Source organism: Vipera ursinii (assembly GCF_947247035.1).
Source record: "Vipera ursinii genome assembly, chromosome: 15".
NCBI lineage: Eukaryota > Metazoa > Chordata > Lepidosauria > Squamata > Viperidae > Vipera > Vipera ursinii.
Window position 1 is genome coordinate 1,738,650 of NC_139528.1, and position 23,022 is coordinate 1,761,671.

Genomic DNA, 23,022 nt, shown 5'->3' on the forward strand with positions numbered 1-23,022 from the left:
CTTCCGGCGCGATCTTAAAACCCATCTCTTTAAACAAGCTGGCCTGGCCTGATGGGACGGGGTGGGATTTTTATAAATGAACTTTAATTTTAAATTTGTATTAATTTTATGGGCATTGTTTAATCATGTTTTAATAATTTTAATTTTTGTATCTAGTTTTTATGTATTGCCCTGTTCACCGCCCTGAGTCCCCTGGGAGAAGGGCGGTATATAAATTAAATTAATAAAATAAATAATAATAAAACTAAAAGGTGAGGTGGTTAGGTTGGGGACCGCCCTTCCAGAAGTGTGACATGTCGGTTTGAAGAAGAGAAATAATTAACCCAGGTTGAAATCCCGTGGATAGGTGAGTCTCAATGTTTTTGAATCCCAGAAAGGAACCCCGTGAAACGGGAGGAAAGGAAGGACGGACGGGCAGCAAGATGGACGCGCAGAGCTGTGAAAATTGGAAAACAGGTAGTCCTTGACTTATGACCGCAATTGAGCTCCAAATTTTGGTTGCTAAATGAGACGTCTGCAAAGTGAGTTTTTGATCTGTTTTACGACCTTTCTCCCCACAGTTGCTGAGGCGGTTGTTAATTTAGTCACGCGGTTGTTAAACGTGAGCCCCGGGGACACTGCGACCGTCATAAACACAAGTCGGTTGCCGAGTGTGTGAATTTGGAGACGCCGCAAGGGTCCTTAAGTGTGAAAAACGATCATCAGTCACTTTTTTCAGGGCCGATATAACTTTGAACGGGCTGCCTGTATACATACATTTACACACACACACACACACACACACACACACCTTTCTTGAAATCTACCGGGTGCCGTTTTAGCTCCTCCGATTCGACGTTTGGTTTCGCAAAGCTGCAACTGGGACTTTAGAGCACGTACAGAGTGCCACACAGACACAAAAGTTAAATGAGGAGGGGGCTCCCAAAGCTTAAGATGAATAAAAAAAGAGTCTCTGGGTGTTACATCAACCAAAAATAGCCGAGGGAGTCAACCTATACATTCCATTTATTGTAAAATCTGCAGCGCCCAGGAACTCACGGGGGGGGTGTGCATACGGATCGACCGTCACAAGAGTTGTGTAGGGTCTGGGCCTGCCTTAATTGTGACGTTGACTCAACCACAGAAGTTCCAAACATCCAACGTTCCCAGAAAAAACGAGGGGGTGGCCCCTATAAAAGAGGGACCTCAAGCCAAGTTCTCCAGAACTTCCCATCGTGCAGGTAGAGAAGAAGGCCTCTTCCTGATCATCTCCTGATCTCCTGCAGCATACTCAACCTTTGGACCTGGGGACCAGATTTGCAGGGTGATGCAGAAGCAAAAGGGAAATTGGGCAGGGGGGGCAAGGATAGTCCTCTGAGGTCCATCCGTGGTGCCCTCAACTCCAAGCCAATACGTTCTCCAGTCCGGGCGCTAAGAAGGTGGATCTCCTTGCAGGAAGCAGGATGAGCGTCTTCTCCATCTTCTCCTCACCCTCGGGTGCTGCTGACCCGTTCGCCCATCAACCAGTACGTCCGGAGTTTCCCCTTGCCCTGTGAGTAGGGAAGAGATGGAGGAAAGAAGGTCTATCAGAGTCCACACAGAAGGTCCCTCCAGAGCCATTGGCCAGCCAGTGATTGAAGAAACCACGAAAAATGCAGGGCCCAGAGGCAGCGAAAACCTTCAATCCAGCACACGTCCTCCTCACCTTCATCTCTATGTCTCCTCGGAGGTCCAGTTCGAAGCACCCAAACTCTTCCAGAATGGCTTTGGTGGCCGCTGACAAATGGATCTTCAACGCTGTAACGACCAGAGAGGTACATTAGAACAGCTGGACAGAACATCTGGATTAGAAGGATTGAACTGGAGAAAGGAAGCAGAGATGGAGACTAGTAGATCATCCCGGCAAGAAGGACTCCTGAAGGACCACTGGATGCAACAGTGAAGGAGATGGCCTTCATTGGTTCTTCTCAAGATGTTCTCACTCCACCTTGCTTCTACCTTGCTTTAACAGGCTCAACCAAGTAGCCTCAAAGTCTTCACCTACAGTAGGTCAGTTATTCCACCATCTCCTTAGCTACCTACATGCTTCCAGCTAGCGTGGGACACTCCAAACATCTATTCCAAGGGTCTTCAAACTTGGCCCTTTCGTGACTTGTGGACTTCAACTGCCTGGCTGAGGAATTCTGGGAGTTGAAGTCCACAAGTCATAAAAGGGCCAGGTTTGAAGACCCATGATCTATTCCCTTCCAACCCCCACCTTCTTCTTCCTCCTCCCCCCCCTTCTTCACCTTCACCGTTGGATTCCATGCGCGAAGCTGTGTTGACCGTGTCTCCAAAGAGACAGTAACGAGGCATCTTCAAGCCTACAACTCCTGCGCAGACTGGACCTTGAGGAAGAAAATATGACAGGTCAGGAGGGTCAACAAGATGGCGGACATTTCTAACCACCATTCTTTGGCCCAACTATAAGGACCAGTCTTGAAACCACAATATTCAGATCGAGCCAGGAATTATGGTGCATTTTTCCCCCCCTAGCCTGGCTTCTGAAGGTCAGTTTGAGAGATGAACGGAATGACAACTTGTGAGAACTGAAGTGCTGATTCTAGACCATGATTTAGATCTCCGGGGTGCCACCAAACCTTGATTTGTGGCTATTTCTCCATGTTCTCCTCCCTTCCCGTAGAATCCTAGAACGTCTGTTAGAGAACTACCATTCAAAGTCACAACCCCAAGGCCTCCTTTGTCAATGCAGGAGAAATCACAGCATGCAGATCATGGTTTAAGAGTCATTTCATGGTCAACCTTCATGGTCTGTCAAAGCTCATCAACATTTAGACCCTGCAAGAAACTGGGTGAACGTCTTTACTGCGTACATCAGATCTACTGACTTCTGAAGCACCATAATTGCACGATCTAACTTCTGGCCTCTTGCACACTAACCCCTGTGTTTGTGATGAATATACACAAACAGCTCCTCACCACTATGGATCCCAATCCTCAGCTTGAGTTGCTGTTCAGGCCGATGGTGAATTTTGAAGTTGCGAACTGCTTCCAGAAGCGCCAGGGACATGCGGGAAATCTCACGGGCGTGCAGCCGGCCATTGCGAACCGGTAAACCAGACACCACCATGTAGGCGTCCCCAATGGTCTCCACCTGGAGAAGGAAAAGCGCGACGGGGTGCTCAACCTTGGTGGCTTTAAGGTGTGTGGACTTCAACTCCCAGAATTCCAGAGTTGTGGAGCTGAAGTCCATACGTGTTGGCTGCAGGATTCTGGGAGGTAAAATGAATGTGTGTGTGTTTGTGTGTGTGTGTGTGTGTGTGTGTCTATTTATTTATTTATTTATTGGTGATTACATCAACTGGAACATACGATGAAGTTTGGCCGATAGACAGACAGACAGACTGGATGGATAGATAGATGGATGATGATGATTGAAATGATAGATAGATAGATGGATAAATGGAGAGAGAGAGAGAGAGAGAGAGAAATAGAGATGGAAGGAGGGAAGGAAGGAGATAAGAGAGTGAGAGGGAGGAAGGAAATGATGGAAAGATGATAGATAGATAGATAGATAGATAGATAGATAGATAGATAGATAGATAGATAGATAGATGGGTGGGTGGGTGGGTGGGTGGGTGGGTGGGTGGGTAGATAGATAGATAGATAGATAGATAGATAGATAGATAGATAGATAGATAGATAGATAGATAGACAGACAGACAGACAGACAGACAGACAGACAGGCAGACAGACAGATAAGGAGAGAGATGGGGGGGAGAGAAAAGGGTAGCAAGACCCCTCCTCACCTTGTAGACATCAAAGTTATCAATGATGGCATCAAAGCAGGTGTATAAGTCATTCAGCAAGGCCACCACCTGGGAAAATAAAAAAAGGGGGGGGGAACAAGGGCGAGGGTCTGTTCGATGGGGCCACACTGCTGCCATCCCAAAGGAGGAAACCAGAGGCGGCCAAGATTTGCGGGATCGTTTCCAGCCCGCTTGAGGCCGGACAGAGACTTCACCAGCTCCTCTAAGCCCTCCGTCCAACCGCCACACCCCCCCCACTTACCTGCATGGGGGTGCTCTCTGCCGACAAGGCGGTGAACCCCACAATATCGCTGAAGTAGATGGTGACGCTGTCAAAGGCCTCCGCCTGGACCGTCTCCCCCCGTTTCAGCTGCTCGGCCACCGAGCTGGACAGGAAGGACACGGCGTCACGGCCACGAATCAATTCGGACAGGGGCCAGTATGAAAGCAGACGGGCGCAACGTCCTGGCTTGGCTGGGGCTGACCGAGGTCTGGCCTCTCAGGACAGGGTTTTGTTTTTTTGTGTAGGTTTTTTTTTTGGAGTGTGTGTGTGTGTGTGGACCGGATGGTGCCCCCCCCCTTCCAAACCGCCCTGTCTCCCCGTCTTGGCCTTGCTGGGCCTCCTTATTCCTCCCATTCCCATTCCGAAGGTGGTGGTTTTTCCACAGTTGGGCATGCAAAATAAAGAAAGCGCGGAGAGAGAGGATCCCTCCCTCGCGAGATGGCCGGCATCTCCATTTCATAAACCAATCAATACATAAATAAGTCTCTTTCTTGGGCGAGTCCAAGCTGGCAGCCCGAAAAGTAAAGTTCCTCTTCTCTTTTAACTCTCACCCTGCTCAACGAAGTCTCATCCCACCCACATCGAACTGAAAATGGGTCAAGGTATCGGTCGGAGATGTCTCTAAGAAGTGGGAATCAAAGCCCTGGGGCTATAGCCCCAACCTCTGGAATGCAAAGATAGACTGTTCCTGTCCAGCAAGGCTCTATTATGCGGCACCAGCTAAGATTGCGGGGGAGAAGTGGACTTACTGGGGTAAAATCTGGTATAACAGGGCTTCAGCTTTGCGCTTCTCCTCCAGGTAGGCCTGTGTCCGTTCCTCCACCAGCTCCTCCAAGTTGTTGGCGTACTGCTCCATCCGTGACAGCAGTGTATCCAAAAGGTTACAGCTGTTTTCCCTGCCATCAAAATTCAGAGGCCGAAGCCGTCACGTCTGCTTCCCGGCCAGAGACAAGCCAAGTTTCTAGTCCTGTCTGTGTCCCAGGTCTGGAAGTTGGGCCAACTCCACCTCTCGCCTCATCTTTTCAGCAAATCTCCTCAAATCCCCTCGTTATCCTCAAAGCCTGCCGGGGAATCCACCCCACCCCATCCTATCCTTGCCTCGCCCCCCCCCACGCTCTACCTGTTGAACCTCCGCAGCATGCCTTTGATGTGTTGAAAATCCGGGCGCTCCTGGGGGTCCTCAGCCCAGCATCTCTGCATGAGATGGACCACCTCCTCCAGATTGGAGGGCAGATTCGTCGAAGGGCGAAAAGGGGGCTGTTCCCCGTTCGTGACGCGCTCAATAATCTCTGGAAAGAGGCCAAAAAAATGTGGGGAGAGGTGAGGGAGATTAGGAGATGCCTGGGAGTAAAAAAAAAAGATGTAGGGACATCACTCAAACTTTTAAAAAATTGCACAGGTTTCGCACACTCCCAGGAGTTCCAAAGCAGATGTTACTTCCCGCGAGAAATGAGGACAGATTACGTGGACAGATTTTAGATTTCCCCCACGAGAAAGGAGGACAGATTTTGGATTTCCCGCGAGAAACAAGGACAGATTACGTTAATGAGATCAAAATCATAAAATTTCCTCCAAGGAAATTGGGAATTTTTTTTTTCCTTTCCCTTCTCACCTTTAGGACTCAGATCCACCCCTTCCACGTAGAAGACGCTGTTGCGCAGGGCGACTTCTTGCAAAATGATGCCAAAACTGTAGACGTCCCCTTTCTGAGTACCGGGATAGGCAGCGGGGCCCAACCGCAGGAGCTCAGGAGCCGTCCAGAGTTTCTCTAAAAACAAAAAAACGGAACTGGAGTCAGATGGGGCTAAAGCCATATAAATGGATTTAATCCATATAAATTTAATCCATATAAATGGATTAAAAAAATAAAAAAGCCAGTTGGATCCAGCAGGCCAGGAGAAGGTAGTCCTCGCCGTACGAGCGCTCGCTTAGCGACCGTTGGAGTCACAACAGAAAGCAACTTACGGCCGGCTTTCCGTGTACAGCTGTTGTACACGGGGACAAGATTTGGGCCTTTGGCAAGTCTCGTTTCCCCCTCTGCGCTCTTCCGAGAGGACAACTCACTGGCAAAGAAGGCGTGCAAGTCGTCGTTCTCGGGCGCCTGGCGGAAACTCTCCAGCCCATAATCGGTGATCTTCAGCACGAAACGGCTGTCCACCACACAGTTGGACGATTTCAGGTTGCCGTGATAGGCAATCACACTGTGGTGCAGGAAAAGCATCCCCTTCAAGCCGAGAGGAGACGGGCAGGTGCAAGAGAGGAGAGGAGAGGAGAGAAGATCAGGGGAACTCCCTGCTCCATCATCCTGGGCCAAATCTCCAGGTCAACCACGAATCCTAGTCAATTCCCCCCCCCCACACACACACACACTGCAGTTGTGTTCTTGATGGCAAAGCAAGGTTGGAGGGGTCCGTGTTGCTCTCTGCAGAGCTTGCCTGAAGACGTTTCATGACCCAACTAGGTAACCTCATCACTGCTAGTGGGGTTTGGTGTAATTGTTCTTCTAGCACTGATCAGATTATCTAGTTGGGTCCTGAAACGTCCGCAAGTAAGTAAGCTCAGAGAGCACCAAGGATCCCACAGTTCTCCTCCTCCTCCTCCTCCCTATACGCAACCCCCCCTCCCTTCTAGCACTGATGCTGTTACCTAGTTGGGTCATGAAATGTCTGCAAGAAAACCATGCAGCTCAGAGAGCACCAAGGACCCGAACACTTCTCTTTCTCTTTCTCTTCCTCCTCCTCCTCCTCCCTCCACGCAAACCCCCCCTCCCTTCTAACACTGATGCCGTTACCTAGTTGGGTCATGAAATGTCTGCAAGGAAACCACCCAGCTCAGAGAGCACCAAGGACCCGTCATTTCCACCCTGAGTGACAAATATTCTCCTTTAAAGCGAGCTTTATTCTCCGACCGAGTCCACGATCTGCTTTCACTCTCTCTCTGTCTTTTTTGCAGCTTCGGAGGGCCCCCCCTAACATCCTTCCTGGCTGCCATTTTAACTTTTTTGACCCAAGACCTCCACCGAACAAAGCCCCTTCGGTTCCCCCTCCACACCTTATTCCCAATCTCCGTCCACTTTACAGACCCGAGTTCTGACAAAAATTATTATCCGGCACTGAAAATACGATTCTCGTCTTTTGTGTGTGTGTGTGTGTGTGTGTGTGTGTGTGTCTTTCTGAACTTGAGCTGGACATCAGAGGAGAGGAAAAAGAGCTGGACACATTGCCAGACTTTCCATCTAAACCTAAAAAAGTCTAAAAATCGGAAACGTGGCTACCTTGATGATGTCGTTGGTGAGCGAATAGCGGAACATCCAATCCAAGGTGATGCTGTCATTCTCCAGGATATCCTAAACGGACGGGCAGAGGAACATGGGCTTACAAGTCATTCCAAAGCGGTTCTCTCCTTCCTTTCCCCCCACTACAAGGCAGTCCTCGGCTTGCGACTGTTCTTTAATGACCGCTTTGAAGTTACAGCAAGGCTCTGGGGTGGGGAAAATAAGGACTTTGCTCGTATCTTTTGCAATATTCTCTTTTTCTCTGCGCTCCCATCCATTCTTTACCCTCCCGGGGAGTTGCCTCCTTTATCACTTTTTCCTTTTTTCTTTTTTTTTCCTTCTCCGCCTTTCTTTTGCAAAAATTTATCTGCAGCAACCATCCGGAAACCTTGGCATGTAAAAAAATCGCTGTTCTTTGACACACAAAGAGACTCATCCCCCGTGCCATCAATCACCTCTCTGGAATTAGCTGCCCGCTCCAGGCAGTTTCTCCGGGTCCTCTTTTAATTAAAAATGCTCGCCTGCCCACCCCTCCGTCTGTCCGTCAGTCCGTCCGCCCTCCCTCTCCTTGGCCCCCTGCCCAAGCGCACCAGAGGAGGTACGCTGCCCTACATACATCCTCGGCATAGGAACAATAGACCAACTTTGCTAATCAAGAAACAAAGATTAATAATAATAATAATAATAATAATAATAATAATAATAATAATAATAATTTTATTTATATACCGCCCTTCTCCCGAAGGACTCAGGGCAGTGAACAGGGCAGAGATATAAAAAATACAAAAATACAAAAGTTAAAAAATATTAAACATATGCCCAAGCTAAATGGTTTGTCTGGAGGCTGAAACGTACGAAAAAGGTTGCTGGAACTGGGTATGTCCGGTTTGATGAAAAGAAGGACTAGTGGGGAGGGAGGGGAAAAAAACGTGACGGCGGTCTTCCAATATTTGAGGGGCTGCCCCAAAGAAAAGTGGGGGCACCTGTCCTCCCAAAGCGCCTGAAGGCAGGTGAAGAAGTGGAAGGATGGAATCAAGGAGAGAAGCAACCTGGAATGAAGGGACAAAATTCCTAACCGTGAGAACCAGGGCTTTTTTTTTTCTCATAGAACGCTCAGAACGGCGTTCCGGCACCTTTTTTGGATGGAACCAGGGCTTTTTTTCTCATAGAACGCTCAGAACGGCGTTCCGGCACCTTTTTCTTTTACAAAAAAAGCCCTGGTGAGAACAATGAACCAGTGGAACAGCCTGCCACCAGAAAACGTGGGCGCTCCATCACTGGAAGTTTTCAAGAAGAGACCGGACAACCACTTGTCTGAAATGGTAGCGGGGGGGTCTCCTGCCTGAGCAGGGGGTTGGACTAGATGACCTCCAAGGTCCCTTCCAGCTCTGTGCTTCTTTTAAGCTGGAGACAAGCAGCCCTTCCAAAAACTGCTAGTGTCTAGGGTTTTTTTAACGCCTCTTGACCCTTCGTCTACCTCTTCCTGGAATGAAAATAATTTTTAAAAAGGGCGGACAGGGAGGAGGAAAAAGAAAAATGCCAGAAGATTTGGCCTCCAGCCCTTCTCCAACACACACGCCCCCCCCAGCCTTTTTCCTGTTCTCTTTTGCCATTTCTGTCTCTCTCTGTGTGTGTAACTCTCTCTCTCTCTCTCCCTTTTTTTGCCCACCGCTGGGTACCTGCAGGCTTCCACGGATACAATACTCCGTCAGAATGCAGATATTTGGGGGATCAGTGCAGGCGCCGATGAAACGGGTCAAGTGCTTATTCTGGACGTCTCTCATCTGGAGAGGGGAAAAGGAGGGGGAGGGAAGAGGGGGGGAAAAGCCTTCCTTAGTCTCACTGGTGTACACACACACACACACACACACACACACACACCGTCGTGCTTGCAAATCCCACTCTGGGGTATTGTGGGCCCAGTAGAAAATTTGAGTTTGCATCTCACCTGGGCGAAACCCAGTTTTGCACATCCGCTGGTGGAAATCTACTTCTCAAACCCAGCTTTGTAATTGTCTCCCGGAGGAGAAACCCGGCTTTGCACATCGCCTGGAGAAAACCCCAGTTCTCAACGTTTAACCTTGTGTGTCGCCAGGAGGAAACCCAGTTTGCAAACCCAGCTTTGCAGGTCGCCTGGAGGAAATCGGAGCCATCCCCTTGGCGCTCAGCTCAAGCCGAAGAGGCTTCGTGAAGAGAGAAAGCTGGCTTGTTCACGGCCTGAAAACGCTGGTGCTGGCTCTGGAGCTGGTTTTGCGGTAGGATTGCGGGAACTGGGGGATCACGTCCCGTGCATCTTCGCCACCAATGGGCAGAAAAACTCTGGAGGCCGGCCAGGTGACGGCCTTGGCACCCATCCTCTCGATGGCCACCTGTCTGACCCGTCTGACAGGGGGAAGGGCTGGACTCCATCACCGGCACGTCACCGGTGGGCCCTGGGTCACCCCCAAGACAGCCAGTGCATGACTCCATTTCCCCTTCCGCCGGGCTGCTAATCCCCAGCCATTGTGTCTGCCCACTGCCCAGCCAAGGTCTCATCCTAGCTTATCTCCTTCCTTGCGGAGGGCTGGCTAAGCTCCTTGCCTTTCCCAGCAGAGACACCCCGTGGCTCATTAAGCGGGGAGCAGATGGCTATCGGCCTCCTGCTTCCTCGCTAATTAGTCAGGCGCCCTGGTGCAGGGGGAACATCCCGGTGCCAGCCTCCTCCTCGGCCCACCGACACACACACCCTCCTTGCTCTCTCCTTCTTGCTAATGAGCCGGTTGAGGCTGCTCATCCAACTCCTGTGTGATCCTTGGGAAGGGGAGGAGGGAAAGAAAGAAAGAAAGAAAGAAAGAAAGAAAGAAAGAAAGAAAGAAAGAAAGAGAGAGAGAGAGAGAGAGAAAGAAAGAAAGAAAGAAAGAAAGAAAGAAAGAAAGAGAAAGAAAGAAAGAAAGAAAAAGAAAGAAAAGAGAAAGGAAGGAAGGAAGGAAGGGAAAGAAAGAAAAAGAAAGAAAGAAAGAAAGAAAGAAAGAAAGAAAGAAAGAAAGAAAGAAAGAAAGAAAGAAAGGAAGAGGGAAAAGGAAGAAGGAGGGGAGAAGGAAAAAGAATGGGAAGAAGGGAAGGAGCGAGGAAAAATAAAAAGAAAGGGAAGGGAAGGGAGAAAAGAAAGGTAGAGAGAGAGAGAGAGAGATGATAGAAGATAGATTGAGAGATAAGAGAAATAGATACATGATAGATACAGATTGATAGATAAGATAGATAAGAAAGAGATGATAGATAGAGATAGATAGATAGATAGATAGATGATAGATAGATAGATAGATAGATAGATAGATAGATAGATAGATAGATAGATAGATAGATGATAGACAGACAGACAGACAGAGCAAAAAGGAGGAGTAAAATCTAATTACGTGTTTCAGCTCAAACAAAACATCCCGCGTCAGGTGCGCTTCCTGTTCATGTGTTTCACAGCCACCAGGTTCCCCTGGAAAAAAAGAGGATGGTAACCCAGTGTTGGGGAAAAGAAGAGACCCCCCCAAAGACCCCCAACATTGGGATGGCCTGGCCCAAAGACCCCTGCCCTCAATTCCAGGGCCTTCCCCTTTCCCAACCACAACGGATCGGAGACGAAGCTTACTTTATAATAAGCTGTCTTGGCATAAACCTGGAATTGTCCTTCCGTGGTCAGCAAAGATCCGTAATTTGAGCCTCTCTAAAAAAAAACAAACCAAACAAAGAGGTGGGAAACAGGTGAAGACACCCCCTTTTTGCAGGAGAACTCCCCCCCCTCCAAAGTGATCAAGGTTTTATTTCTTTCTGAGCTCTTGAGAAGTGATCCCAGCCTTGGGATGTTTGGGTTTGGGTCTGTGGGCTTCGGCAACACCCCAAACCTGTTTTGCAACCCACAAGGGTCCTACAGGCCTACCTCGAAGGGGTGGTGTATGCATTGCACCAAGGGGATGTGTATAAAGGGCTATGCAAGAAGGGAGAGGACCCAGCGCAGAGTCCAAAAGCACTTTAAAAAAAATGAAATGCACAAAGAAGAGGCAGTCCGATCGGGAGACCGACAAAGGCGGGGTACGCACCAGCGAGAGTGTGACTTTGCTGCCTGTGCTGCGTAGATTTTTCTCTAGGTTGCTCGACTGCACGTCCTCCCAGCTGACACGCCAAAATTCGGAAGCCAGCTCCTTCTCCAGCTTCATTTTCCTAACCACGGGGGGGGAAAAACACCAAGCCAGAAAAGTATGGTTGGCCCGTCCCTCAATTTTCTTCCTTTTTTTATTTTGCAAATAGATCATTCCCACCACAACAGTTCAGATGGTTAAAAGGTCCAGAGTTCTCACAATTTCTCCCACCACGACCCACCCCATCTCATAAAATCTTCCAGTTAATTAGCAGCTCGGAATTTGCTTTGCTTTAAACTGCATCGCTCAAAATCGACTTTGCTTTAAATAGAATTGCTCGGAATTAGCTTTGCTTTAAATAGAATTGCTCGGAATTAGCTTTGCTTTAAACTGCATCGCTCAGAATTGACTTTGCTTTAAATAGAATTGCTCGGAATTAGCTTTGCTTTAAACTGCATCGCTCAAAATCGACTTTGCTTTAAATAGAATTGCTCGGAATTAGCTTTGCTTTAAATAGAATTGCTCGGAATTAGCTTTGCTTTAAACTGCATCGCTCAGAATTGACTTTGCTTTAAATAGAATTGCTCAGAATTAGCTTTGCTTTAAACTGCATCGCTCAAAATCGACTTTGCTTTAAATAGAATTGCTCGGAATTAGCTTTGCTTTAAATAGAATTGCTCGGAATTAGCTTTGCTTTAAACTGCATCGCTCAGAATTGACTTTGCTTTAAATAGAATTGCTCGGAATTAGCTTTGCTTTAAACTGCATCGCTCAGAATTGACTTTGCTTTAAATAGAATTGCTCGGAATTAGCTTTGCTTTAAACTGCATCGCTCGGAATCGACTTTGCTTTCAAATGCATCGCTCAAAATGAGCTTTGCATAAACAAACCTTTGGGCGAACCGAGAAAGGTCTGCCCAGGATCAACCAGTCATGAATATCCTGCCTGAAAATCAAACGGATCCCAGAACTGAAGCAGAAAACTCGGTTTTCCATTGGGCGGGATCAATCCTGCCCACTCACCGGTACGCAAAGAAGGCCGTGACGATGATGCCGAACAGAAGCAAAGTCATCACAAGCGACAAGATCTCCAGCAAGGAAAACGAGGCTGGGTGGGAGAAGGGAAAAAAATAAAATAAAAATAAAAATAAAAAGAGAGGATGGAGAGTCTTATGAAACGGGTCCCAGTTTGGCGGGTTCCATTATCCAAATTTAAACCAATGAAAAACAAAGCCCAATTCCTCCAAGCCGGCTCAGTCAAGGTGGTTTAAATCCCTGAATAAATACATCTATATTTGATATCTCTTGGCCCTCTCCTCCCCTGGGGCATATCAGTCAAGTGGCAGGGAGTTCCATAGTCTAGAGCAGGGGTCTTCAGACTTGGCCCTTTTACGACTTGTGGACTTCAACTCCCAGAATTCCTCAGCCAGCATGCCTGTCTGAGGAATTCTGGGAGTTGAAGTCCACAAGTCATAAAAGGGCCAAGTTTGAAGGCCCCAGGTCTAGAGGCTTCAGATCAAACCCGTGTCATGCGGTTTCTTTCCACATCGCCCCAAAGCTGCACCTTTCTGACAAAGCGGGTTGTTATTCTCAAAACCGCAAAAGGGGACATCTCTCGGGATGGCGTCGCCCGGCCAGTGGATCCTTTTTCCCGGGACCATTTCGATCTTCTTGGTGGTCCCGTTGTGATTGGCCACGATCTGCAGAGAGAGAAAAGCCAGGGGGGAAAAAGACGAATTTTCATTGATTTAACTCGGTGATTCTCAACCTTGGCAACTTTAAGATGGGTGGACTTCAACTCCCAGAATTCCCCAGCCAACCACCTGACTGGGGAATTCTGGGAGTTGAAGTCCACTCATCTTAAAGTTACCAAGGATGAGAAACACCGCCTTAACCAAACAGCGAGTTCATCTTTGGAACTCAGTGCCACCAGGACAATTTAAAAGGGATCACGTGGACGGAGGAGCCAATCGGAGAGACAATTCGTGCAACAGCTGAGCAAAGCCTCCATGTACAGAGGCAGGCTACCTTAGCGTCATTTTCCCCCCCTGCCATTCTACTAACCTCAAACTCTCCGCTGACTGGATCCAGGTCCCAGAGCGTGTGATCCATTTCCCGGTCCCCATTCTGATCAATCCGCAGGGGCCCCGTGATTCCTGCAGGGCACAAGATTTTTTTAAAAAACAAAAAACAACAACAAATAAAATAAAATAACCCCAAACCTTGAAATTCTTAAGACTTTTCCACCTAACAAGGAGACCCCAGGAAGGTCTGGGGCCTCCAATAAACATTTTTAAACATCTCCAATTTTAGGCAGTCAATACTGATAGATTGAAGAATATCAAGAGGTCAAAAATGCTCTAGGACTTGGCCCCATCAGCAGAGGGTGAGACTAGATGACCTCTTAAGATCCCTTATGACGGATTCGAAGCCAGTCTGCTATTGGAGACGTCCACCCCCCCACACACACCAAATTGCAGGGATATGTCGATCCCTCAATTAGAGACCTGGAAAAGCCGATTGGCATCACCCCAAAATATTTTTCCCCCACTAGTTTTATGGATGGAGACCCAATCTGGGTCCCTCTGAAGGGTCCATATCCCCACGAACGGCCCCCTCCTCATGTAAAATCCCCCTCCTCCCAATATATCCAGAGCCTGCAAGGAAACTGACCGTAGAATGTCCGGTTACGCATCTGGAGCGTGATGGCCGTGCTGTTGGCAAGAGAACCGCCCCGGGCCAACGTCTCGTTTACCGCCTGGGCGTAGAGCATCACCCCGTCGTGAAAAGCCCCTGCGATGAAATTTTCCTGGAGAATTTAGAGAAGGTGGGGATGCAGGGGGTGGGCAAGGAAGGCTGAGAAGGGGGGGGATCGGGCCCACGGCATCGAGAGCCAGGTGGGGGTGGCCCCAAGGGATTCGATTCCAAGACCCGGATGCCCCAAATCCACTCACGAGGCGCGCCAGGGGCTTCGTAATGGCAGCTCAATTGCTGCTCTCCAGTTTAGAACATTTGGAATTTTAGAATAGAATAGAATAGAAGGGACGTCGGAGATCTTCTAGTCCAGCCCCCATTTCAGACACGGGACTGTCTAGTCTCCTCTTCAAAACCTCCAGCGATGGAGCACCCGCAGTTGCGCAAGGAGGTCACAACGCACACCTTGCCCGCTTACGAACTTTCCTGGATTCCTTCCTTGGACTCAGCTCAAAAGAGATGACTCGCTGGGTGGTGTCCTTTCCATGTCGGATACGTGGCAGAGCAAAAGGGAAGCCGGGATCAACAAGCCAGCATCGTTTCTCCCACCCAGGGTGGCTAAGCCGGCCTGGAGGTTCAGACCAGGTAGGAACCAGGCTGGAAATCAAGCCTGGTGTTGGGTTCTGAGTGCGAGGATTACCACTTTTTCAGCCCCCAAAATGAACAAAATGTGGCGGGGTTTCCCCCCCTGCTCCTATAGCAGGGGGCTGGACTAGAAGACCTCTAAGGTCCCTTCCAAGTCTCCTCCTTACCAGCCCGTCTTCCAGGGTGAAGTTAAACTGCTCCTGGGAGGTGCGCTTGATGTGCTGGAGAAACAGGCGGTATTCCGGATTTTGGGGTTCGGCGTAAGTGATCAGCATGACAGCCTGGGGGGGTGGGGGGTGGGGTCAAGAGGGAGGCAGGACAAAATGACTTAACCCCAATATTCGGGGGGGGAGATTATCTAGCATCATTAACTCGAGCCCACCAGCCTGTTTCAAGACACTTCCAGGAGATGGACTACCATCCTCCTTTGCCCAACAGCCGAGCCGCTGAGAGTTTTTCGACCCCTCCCCCTCCCCAAACCTTCGGGACAAGTGCCCGACTTTGATTTATGTCACTCAGCGACCTTTTTCCCCCCTAAAGTTTCCCTCCCCCATTCCAAAGGGTCAGATAGGCTTCCCTGACCCATGGAGGCTCCACCGAGCTGTTTAGCAGAGCAGATCATCTGTAGAATTGTAGAAAGTAGGGAAACTTAAAGAGATCATCTGATCCAACCTCCTGTCTGGGCCAGAAACCTCCCCTTGCAGGTGGTCCCGGTTCCTTTAGAGGGAAACTCTTCGGTTAGCAAGAAAATAATCCAAATATAAGAATTTGTCCCTGGTGGGGTTGCCAACTGGTCTCATTTTCTTTGATTTTTTCTCCCTCCCCCCATAAATGCCTCTTTGCTGGGCCTTCGTTAATTGCTCGCAACTTAGCCTGATATACTGCCACTGAGTCTGGAGGTTCTACTGAACGAAGAACGGAGAAACACAGCCACGGATCAGCCTTTCTCGAGAAACGGTCTGGTCCCTTTTTAAAGCTTTTTTTTTTCAGCTTCTAAATCTGCCTCCTTTTACCCCCCAATGATCCCCCTTTTAAGTTTAAAAAAGCAACTTTCAGTTCTCGGGGATTATTAATAGCGGCAACTTGTCGGCTTCAGAATCCGGGCCATTTATCTGACTTCCTTCCTCTCTTTCAGGCAAGGCTGGACGAGAAAAAAGCAGGGCCAGATGGCGGGAGGCAAGCCCCTTCCGGTCACTCTCCAACCCCTCGTCCACGGCCTGCTCAGCCCCCCCCCCAAAAAAAAGTGAGAATCTGAATTCAAAGCTGGAGCGTTTCTATCCTATACTGTGCTAAGAAGAGTCGGGATTCCCTTCTCCCTGACGTTTCCTTTCCCCCTCTCTTTTTCCTTCCCTAATTTCCCATTTCTACGTCTCTTTGTATTTGATATATAGACAAAACAATCTCTGTCTGTCTGTCTGTCTGTCTGTCTATCATCTATATCTATACTCTATATTTATGTCTATCATCTACATCTATCAATTGATCGTCTGTCTATCTATCTATCTATCTATCTATCTATCTATCTATCTATCTATCTATCTATCTATCCTTCCTGCCTCTATATATCTGTCTGTTTGTCTCTCTCTCTCTTTGTATCTATCTATCTATCTGTCTATCATCTATATCTATCTATCATCTATATCTATGTCCATCATCTACATCTATCAATTGATCATCTATCTATCATCTATCTATCCCTCCCTCCCTCCCTCCCTCCTCTATATATCTCTGTCTCTCTCTCTCTCTCTCTCTCTCTCTCTCTCTCTCTCTCCATCCATCCATCCATCCATCCATCCATCCATCTCTATCTTTATATAAAAACTGAATTCTTGGCACCAAACCTATGACTGAGATTAAAGCAGGACAAGGTGGTTCAGACGTGGCTTTTTCACCCAGGATGGGACCACAAAGCTTGGCGCCCCTGACTCACCTTATAAGCCTCCCGGGCCGCCCCATCGTCCCCGTCCCCGCGTCGCCAAGGGCGCGTCCGGTCCGGGAAGGTGGAGCTGCGGAGGCTGGTGCCAAAGAGGTCGATGTAGAAGAAGGCGTAATCGCCGGTGGTGAGCCCTTCGCGGTGCGCCTGGAGCATCAGTGCGCGGAAGATGTCGGGGGCACAGCAGACGTACACAACTGGAGAAGAAGCAGCACAACGGCTCACAAATTGGCCCAAGGGGTGGAAGAGCCCACGGGCCGGGGGTGTGTGTTTCTTTAAAAATCTGTGATTCATTTCCAAGCACGCTTTCCAACCCCACGCCCACCCCCACCCCAATCGTGCGGCGATCGGACAACAAAGCCCATCATCCCCAGCCCTCCTGATATATCGTTAAAGAGTTGGGAAGTTGGGATCTGATCCACTTTCGGGGCTCGCTGCCTCTCTGTCTGCCGCCAAAAAAAAAAAGTGTGTGTGTGAGGGGGGGGGAAGCTGGTTTCTGAGCCGGTGTTGGACCCCCCCCTTGAGAAATTTAAAAATTCTAAATTTAAAATGTTAAACCTGGGTAGGGAAAGCCGTTTTGTGTGTGTGTGTGTGTGTGTGTGTAAAAATAATGGCAAGTAGACACTTTCTGGAGGGTGTTTCTCCACCTTGAGGGACTTTCAAAGGGGTGGACTTTTCTTTCTTTCTTTCCTTCCTTCCTTCCTTCTCTCTATCATCTTCTTTTCTTCCTTCCTTCCTTCCTTCCTTCTTTCTATCATCTTCTTTTCTTCCTTTCTTCCTTCCATCATCTTCCTTCTGTCATCTTCCTTCCTTCCTTCCTTCCTCCCTCCCTCCCTCCCTCCCTCCCTCCCTCTTCCTTCCTTCCTTCCTTCTATATCTTCCTTCTGTCATCTTCCTTCCTTCCTTCCTTCCTTCCTTCCTTCCTTCCTTCCTTCCTTCCTTCCTCCCTCCCTCCCTCCCTCCCTCCCTCTTCCTTCCTTCCTTCCTTCTATATCTTCCTTCTGTCATCTTCCTTCCTTCCTTCCTTCCTTCCTTCCTTCCTTCCTTCCTTCCTTCCTTCCTTCCTTCCTCCCTCCCTCCCTCCCTCCCTCCCTCTTCCTTCCTTCCTTCCTTCTATATCTTCCTTCTGTCATCTTCCTTCCTTCCTTCCTTCCTTCCTTCCTTCCTTCCTTCCTCCCTCCCTCCCTCCCTCTTCCTTCCTTCCTTCCTTCTATATCTTCCTTCTGTCATCTTCCTTCCTTCCTTCCTTCCTTCCTTCCTTCCTTCCTTCCTCCCTCCCTCCCTCCCTCCCTCCCTCTTCCTTCCTTCCTTCCTTCTATATCTTCCTTCTGTCATCTTCCTTCCTTCCTTCCTTCCTTCCTTCCTTCCTTCCTTCCTTCCTTCCTTCCTCCCTCCCTCCCTCCCTCCCTCCCTCTTCCTTCCTTCCTTCCTTCTATATCTTCCTTCTGTCATCTTCCTTCCTTCCTTCCTTCCTTCCTTCCTTCCTCCCTCCCTCCCTCCCTCCCTCTTCCTTCCTTCCTTCCTTCTATATCTTCCTTCTGTCATCTTCCTTCCTTCCTTCCTTCCTTCCTTCCTTCCTTCCTTCCTTCCTTCCTTCCTTCCTTCCATCATCTTCCTTCTGTCATCTTCCTTCCTTCCTTCCTTCCTTCCTTCCTTCCTTCCTTCCTTCCTTCCATCATCTTCCTTCCTTCCTTCCTTCCTTCCTCCCTCCCTCCCTCCCTCCCTCCCTCCTTCTTCCCTTCTTCCCTTGGGCTTGCCAGCCTGGAGAAATCCCTCGGGCTGATTCTTTGCGAGGAAGCGGTTCACGCCTGCCTCCCCCCTTGGGAGGGCCGGCCAGCCCAGCAGCCGGGCATGATAAAAACCTAGCAACCTGCCCCCCTCCTCGCCCGGGCAGAGCCAGACCCCCCCCCGCCCCCACTTGGCAAAACCCTGGGCAGCCAGGAGAAAAAAATGCGGCTGGGGCGGAGGAGGAAAAACGCAGCCGGTGCCAAGAAGGACACTTGAACGAGCTCGGTCCCTGTTCCTGCAGGTCAAAGAAACCCTAACCCCAAATGAAATGAAATTCAATTTTTCCCCCCTGTAAAACGAGACCTTTGCCCTTCCCCAGAGGCAGCCTTACAGCTCCAAGCTTCTTTGCACAAAGCGGGAAGTTTTCTCTGCAACCCCCTGCCACAAGATCCCCCCAAGCAATCAAAGATCTCTGCTCCTCTCTGCCTCGAATCCAGAACCTCCTTTCAACTTCCGCAGCAGGAAAAGAAAAAAAAAAAAACCAAACAGGAGCCATCCAATGCATTTGGATTTGGCGGCCCAGACTTAACCAACTAACCAACATTGGGCACCATCGTGGCTTCAGGCGTCCTTGCAAGCCCGGGACTGCTCCCAACCCCTGCCGGCTCTACCGCCGTCCGCATAAAGAGGGGGAAAGGCACCAGGCCAGGTGGGCACCCCTTTTATACCCATTGCACAGCCGGGCAAAGAGAGGCAAGGCTAGACTTTCGTTCTTCGCAGCCGCTCGCGCTGGGCCTCGGGCCGAGTGACATCCTGTTATTTTCCTGCCGAGCGCCACCGGCAACAACCAAGGTCAAGGGCCACGTTCTGCCCCCGGGCAGGGTCCCAGCAGACGCCCACCCACCCACCTACCCTCCCCAGGCCAGCTTTTTCCTGTTTTGCGGACTCGCAAGATAGGGGAAAAGCAATTTTCAGTCCTTCTCCCAAACCTGGGTTGCGGGGCTCAGGCTGTTCCCAAGCCGGGCTGCCCATTTCAAAGCTTGGCACGGCTTCAGCCACTCTTTTAATAAATAATTTTTAAAAAGCAGCATTTTTTTTGCACCGTTCCTGGCATGCTCCCAAAGTTCGAAATTTGCGGTGAAATCTACCAATCCAATCTTCCCTGCCTCATGATTTAACCCCCAAATCTCAAACCGGCGAGAGGATCCCACTGCTAGAACAGAAGGGACCTGGGAGGTCATCTAGCCCAACCCCCTGTTGGAGCCTTCGTTGGGCCAAGAGGAATCTCTGACCCTGAACAACGAACTCGCTTCCTTATTCCACGTTAACTCAGCGAGCAGTTTCAGTCAGAGGAGATCATATCGAAAAACAGAAAACAGAGCTGGAAGGGACCCTTGGAGGTCATCTAGCCCAACCCACCCGCCCAGGCAGGGGAACTCTACACCATTTCTGAGAGACAGCAGTCTTCTTGAATCAGGGACATTTGTGCATCAGTTCCCATTTTACCCATCTCACTGTTTTAATGCTATTAAGGACTGCTTGAAGTTACAATATCCGCAGGTTTGGGGCTATTGGTTTGACTGAGGAGGAGCCTTTCATGTGGTATTTTAGCTTTTGCTGATTTTTTTCCCCCCACCGGTTTTTCCAAATTAGAGCCGCTGTTTTTAACGATTGCATTTCATCAGCTGACCCGAATCATCGCAGATTGGGGCGGTCTATAAATCTCCCCACAACAAATAAACCACGGATAACTTGCCAGCAAGTTAAATTGTACGAGGAACAATTGATTAAGACTGTTTCCAGGAAGGTGCGAGCCTCCACATCCTACCATTAGGCAAAAACGGCACAATAAGTACTCTGTCCTCAAGAAGGGAACATTACTGTGTGTGTGTTTGTGTGTGCGTGTGTACACACACACACATATACATATATACACACACAGACACAAACACAGCCATACACACACACACACACACACATATACGCAGACACATTATATATGATTTTGGCTGGATATTGCAAGAGAAGTCAGCTGCTGTGCGATCTGGATTATCTTTCGCACCAGCCGTGCAACATCCATCCTCGGAAATCAGGAAGCCGAGGCTTAGCCAGGACTTCTTGCCTTGAATAGAGCAGGGGGTGGGACAGATGACCTTGGAGAACCCTCCCTTCCTAAAGGTCCCCTTAGCAAACAAATCTGTTATCGGCCAAGCTTTTAAAATCAGCAGGAAACAGCCGAAGGCGAGGGGCAGGAGTGGGGGAATGGCAGGAGACCTTTACTACGCACACGGACATGCCTGCGTGCACACACACACACACACACACACACAGACACTCACACACACACAAAATCATGCAACGGAGCAAAGAGGGCCAGGATTCCTCAATTTGGGAGTTGGGTCCCATTCTGTCAGGGGCTGGCTGGGCTAATAAATTGATTTATATTTATTTCCTGACTTTCCATGCCAGGAGGATCATCCGCCAGCTGTTTCTGGCTGGGAGGTAGGGGGAGGATATCGGAATTGCGATATATATTTTGCAAAAAAAAAAAAAAAGTAAAAACTCAGCATATTTACGGAGCTCTGTAGGATATTCGACTTAAATTTACGGGTTTCGCAAGTCCCTTTTGAGGAGGGGGGGTTTGAGTGCTTGGGAACATTCCTGAGAAAGAGGCTGGAGCACGACATAACAACCCCACAGACAACAACACAACTCACACCAGGCTAAAGAGAATACGTTTCCAGAGGAAGGGGGTACATGCTCCTGAAATTTTTAGCTGGCCCGCCCCGGTTTTAGCCCAATCCTCCCTAACACAGGGAGTCCTTGAATTACGACCACAATGAGGACTAGAATGTCCATTGCTAAGCAAGGGGGGGGTTGTGAAGAGAGTCTCACAGAATTGCCGTTGCTAAGCAAGTCGCTCCTAACCTTGCGACCTTTTTGCCACGGTTGGTAAGCAAATCACGGCAGTTGTTCCGAGAATTATATGGTGGTTAAGTGAATCAGGAAGGAAGGAAGGAAGGAAGGAAGGAAGGAAGAAAGAAAGAAAGAAAGAAAGAAAGAAAGAAAGAAAGAAAGAAAGAAAGAAAGAAAGAAAGAAAGAAAGAAAAAGAGAAGAGGGAAGAAGGGAAGGAAGAAAAAGGATGGAAATAAGGTAGGAAGGCAGGCAGGCAGGCAGGCAGGCAGACAGGAAGGAAGGAAGGAAGGAAGGAAGGAAGGAAGGAAGGAAGGAAGGAAGGAAGGAAGGAAGGAAGGAAAAAAGGGAGGGAGGGAGAATAGAATGGAAGGAAGGAAGGAAGGAAGGAAGGAAGGAAGGAAGGAAGGAAGGAAGGAAAGAAGGAAGGAAGGAAAAAAAGCAGAATAACAAAATAACAGACTTGGAAGGGACCCTAGAGGTCTTCTAGTCCAACCCCCTGCTCAGGCAGCAAACCCCTCTCCCATTTCCGACCAATGCCCATCCAATCCCTTCTTAAAAACCTCGAGTCTCGAAGAAACACCCCGAAAGTCGGGCAGGGGGAGATGCCCAAGACCAGGGACCGGGGCGGTGGATCCAACTTACTCCGCGCTCTCTCCTTCATGTGGTGGATCAGGTCCGTGTAATTGGTGGACATGAAGGGCACGTCTTCGATGGTTATGTTCTGCAAGGAGGGCAGCTGCATGTAGAGACCCTCAGCGGCGAAGAAACACGGCCGGTCATCCAGGTTGTTATCCCAGTAGAGCAACATGGCCCGGCTGGTCCAGTTGAAATGCTGGCTCAGGCTGACCCCAAAGTCGCCCAGCTTGCTGTGGCTGGGCCCCGTGCGGGTCACTAGGGCGAACTCGTCCTCCTTGTTGTCGAAGCCGATGGCCTCGGCCGCCGCCGTCACCAGGGGCAGGTTCCAGTGCCTGGTGTAGCGGGCCACGGGCGCTGTGGAATAGACGCAGCCCGGCCCCACGAAGGCGTGGGGGCTGTGGGCCAGCTTGAGGTCCACAGCGGCGAGCGGGGCCATGATGTCCGAGCAGACCCCTTGACCGTTCTCGCTGCTGCCGAAGACCATCTGCACCTGGTGCTCCGGCAGGAGGTCAGGCTGGGCGTTGAGCTTCTGGATGGCCAACTCCACGGCCGGACCCACCCGTGGCCAGGCCCACGGGTACGTCGTGTTGTGCCGGGGCAGGACCACGGCCAGGGTCAGGTTGGCACCGGCTGCCTGGCCCGACTGAGACAGTGCCCACGCCAGCACCACAACCTCCACGGGGCACAGCCGGCGGGCCTGGAGGGCCACGGTGCCCCTCTGCCACCCAGCGGCCCTCATCCCCAAAACTCCTTCCAAAGGTTCCCCAACTTTCTCTGACTCCGATTCCTAGTTCTGGCTCCAAAGGGGGCAGGGGGGAGCCCAGGGAGACCCCCCAACTCTGATTCCTCACCTTCCCCCACCCCAATTTCCTCTCTCAATGGCCCCAGCTGAACGCTGGCATGCAGCCGGTGGGTCCAGAGACAAGCCGGCCACCTGGTGCTCATCCAGCGGTGCTGCCCAAACTTGCCCGCTCCCCTGCATTGGGCGGGGGACAGCCCCCCACTCACTCTCTTCTGGA

General features: G+C 49.8%; 1 protein-coding gene across 1 annotated transcript; it reads right to left on the bottom strand.

The window, feature by feature from the left end:
* Positions 1-960: 960 nt before the first annotated feature.
* On the bottom strand, positions 961-22,742 carry NPR1 (natriuretic peptide receptor 1; the record flags this gene model as incomplete). The annotated part of the gene is given in 23 exon segments (XM_083374842.1): positions 961-1,529; positions 1,685-1,776; positions 2,268-2,366; positions 2,959-3,133; positions 3,789-3,857; positions 4,051-4,174; positions 4,821-4,967; positions 5,192-5,360; positions 5,684-5,839; positions 6,136-6,295; positions 7,346-7,417; positions 9,025-9,129; positions 10,738-10,772; positions 10,775-10,811; positions 10,965-11,039; positions 11,413-11,533; positions 12,474-12,558; positions 13,015-13,150; positions 13,515-13,606; positions 14,124-14,259; positions 14,957-15,070; positions 16,720-16,919; positions 22,010-22,742. Coding segments are annotated over 23 exon segments (3,195 nt in total). The 3' UTR covers positions 961-1,466.
* Positions 22,743-23,022: the final 280 nt, after the last annotated feature.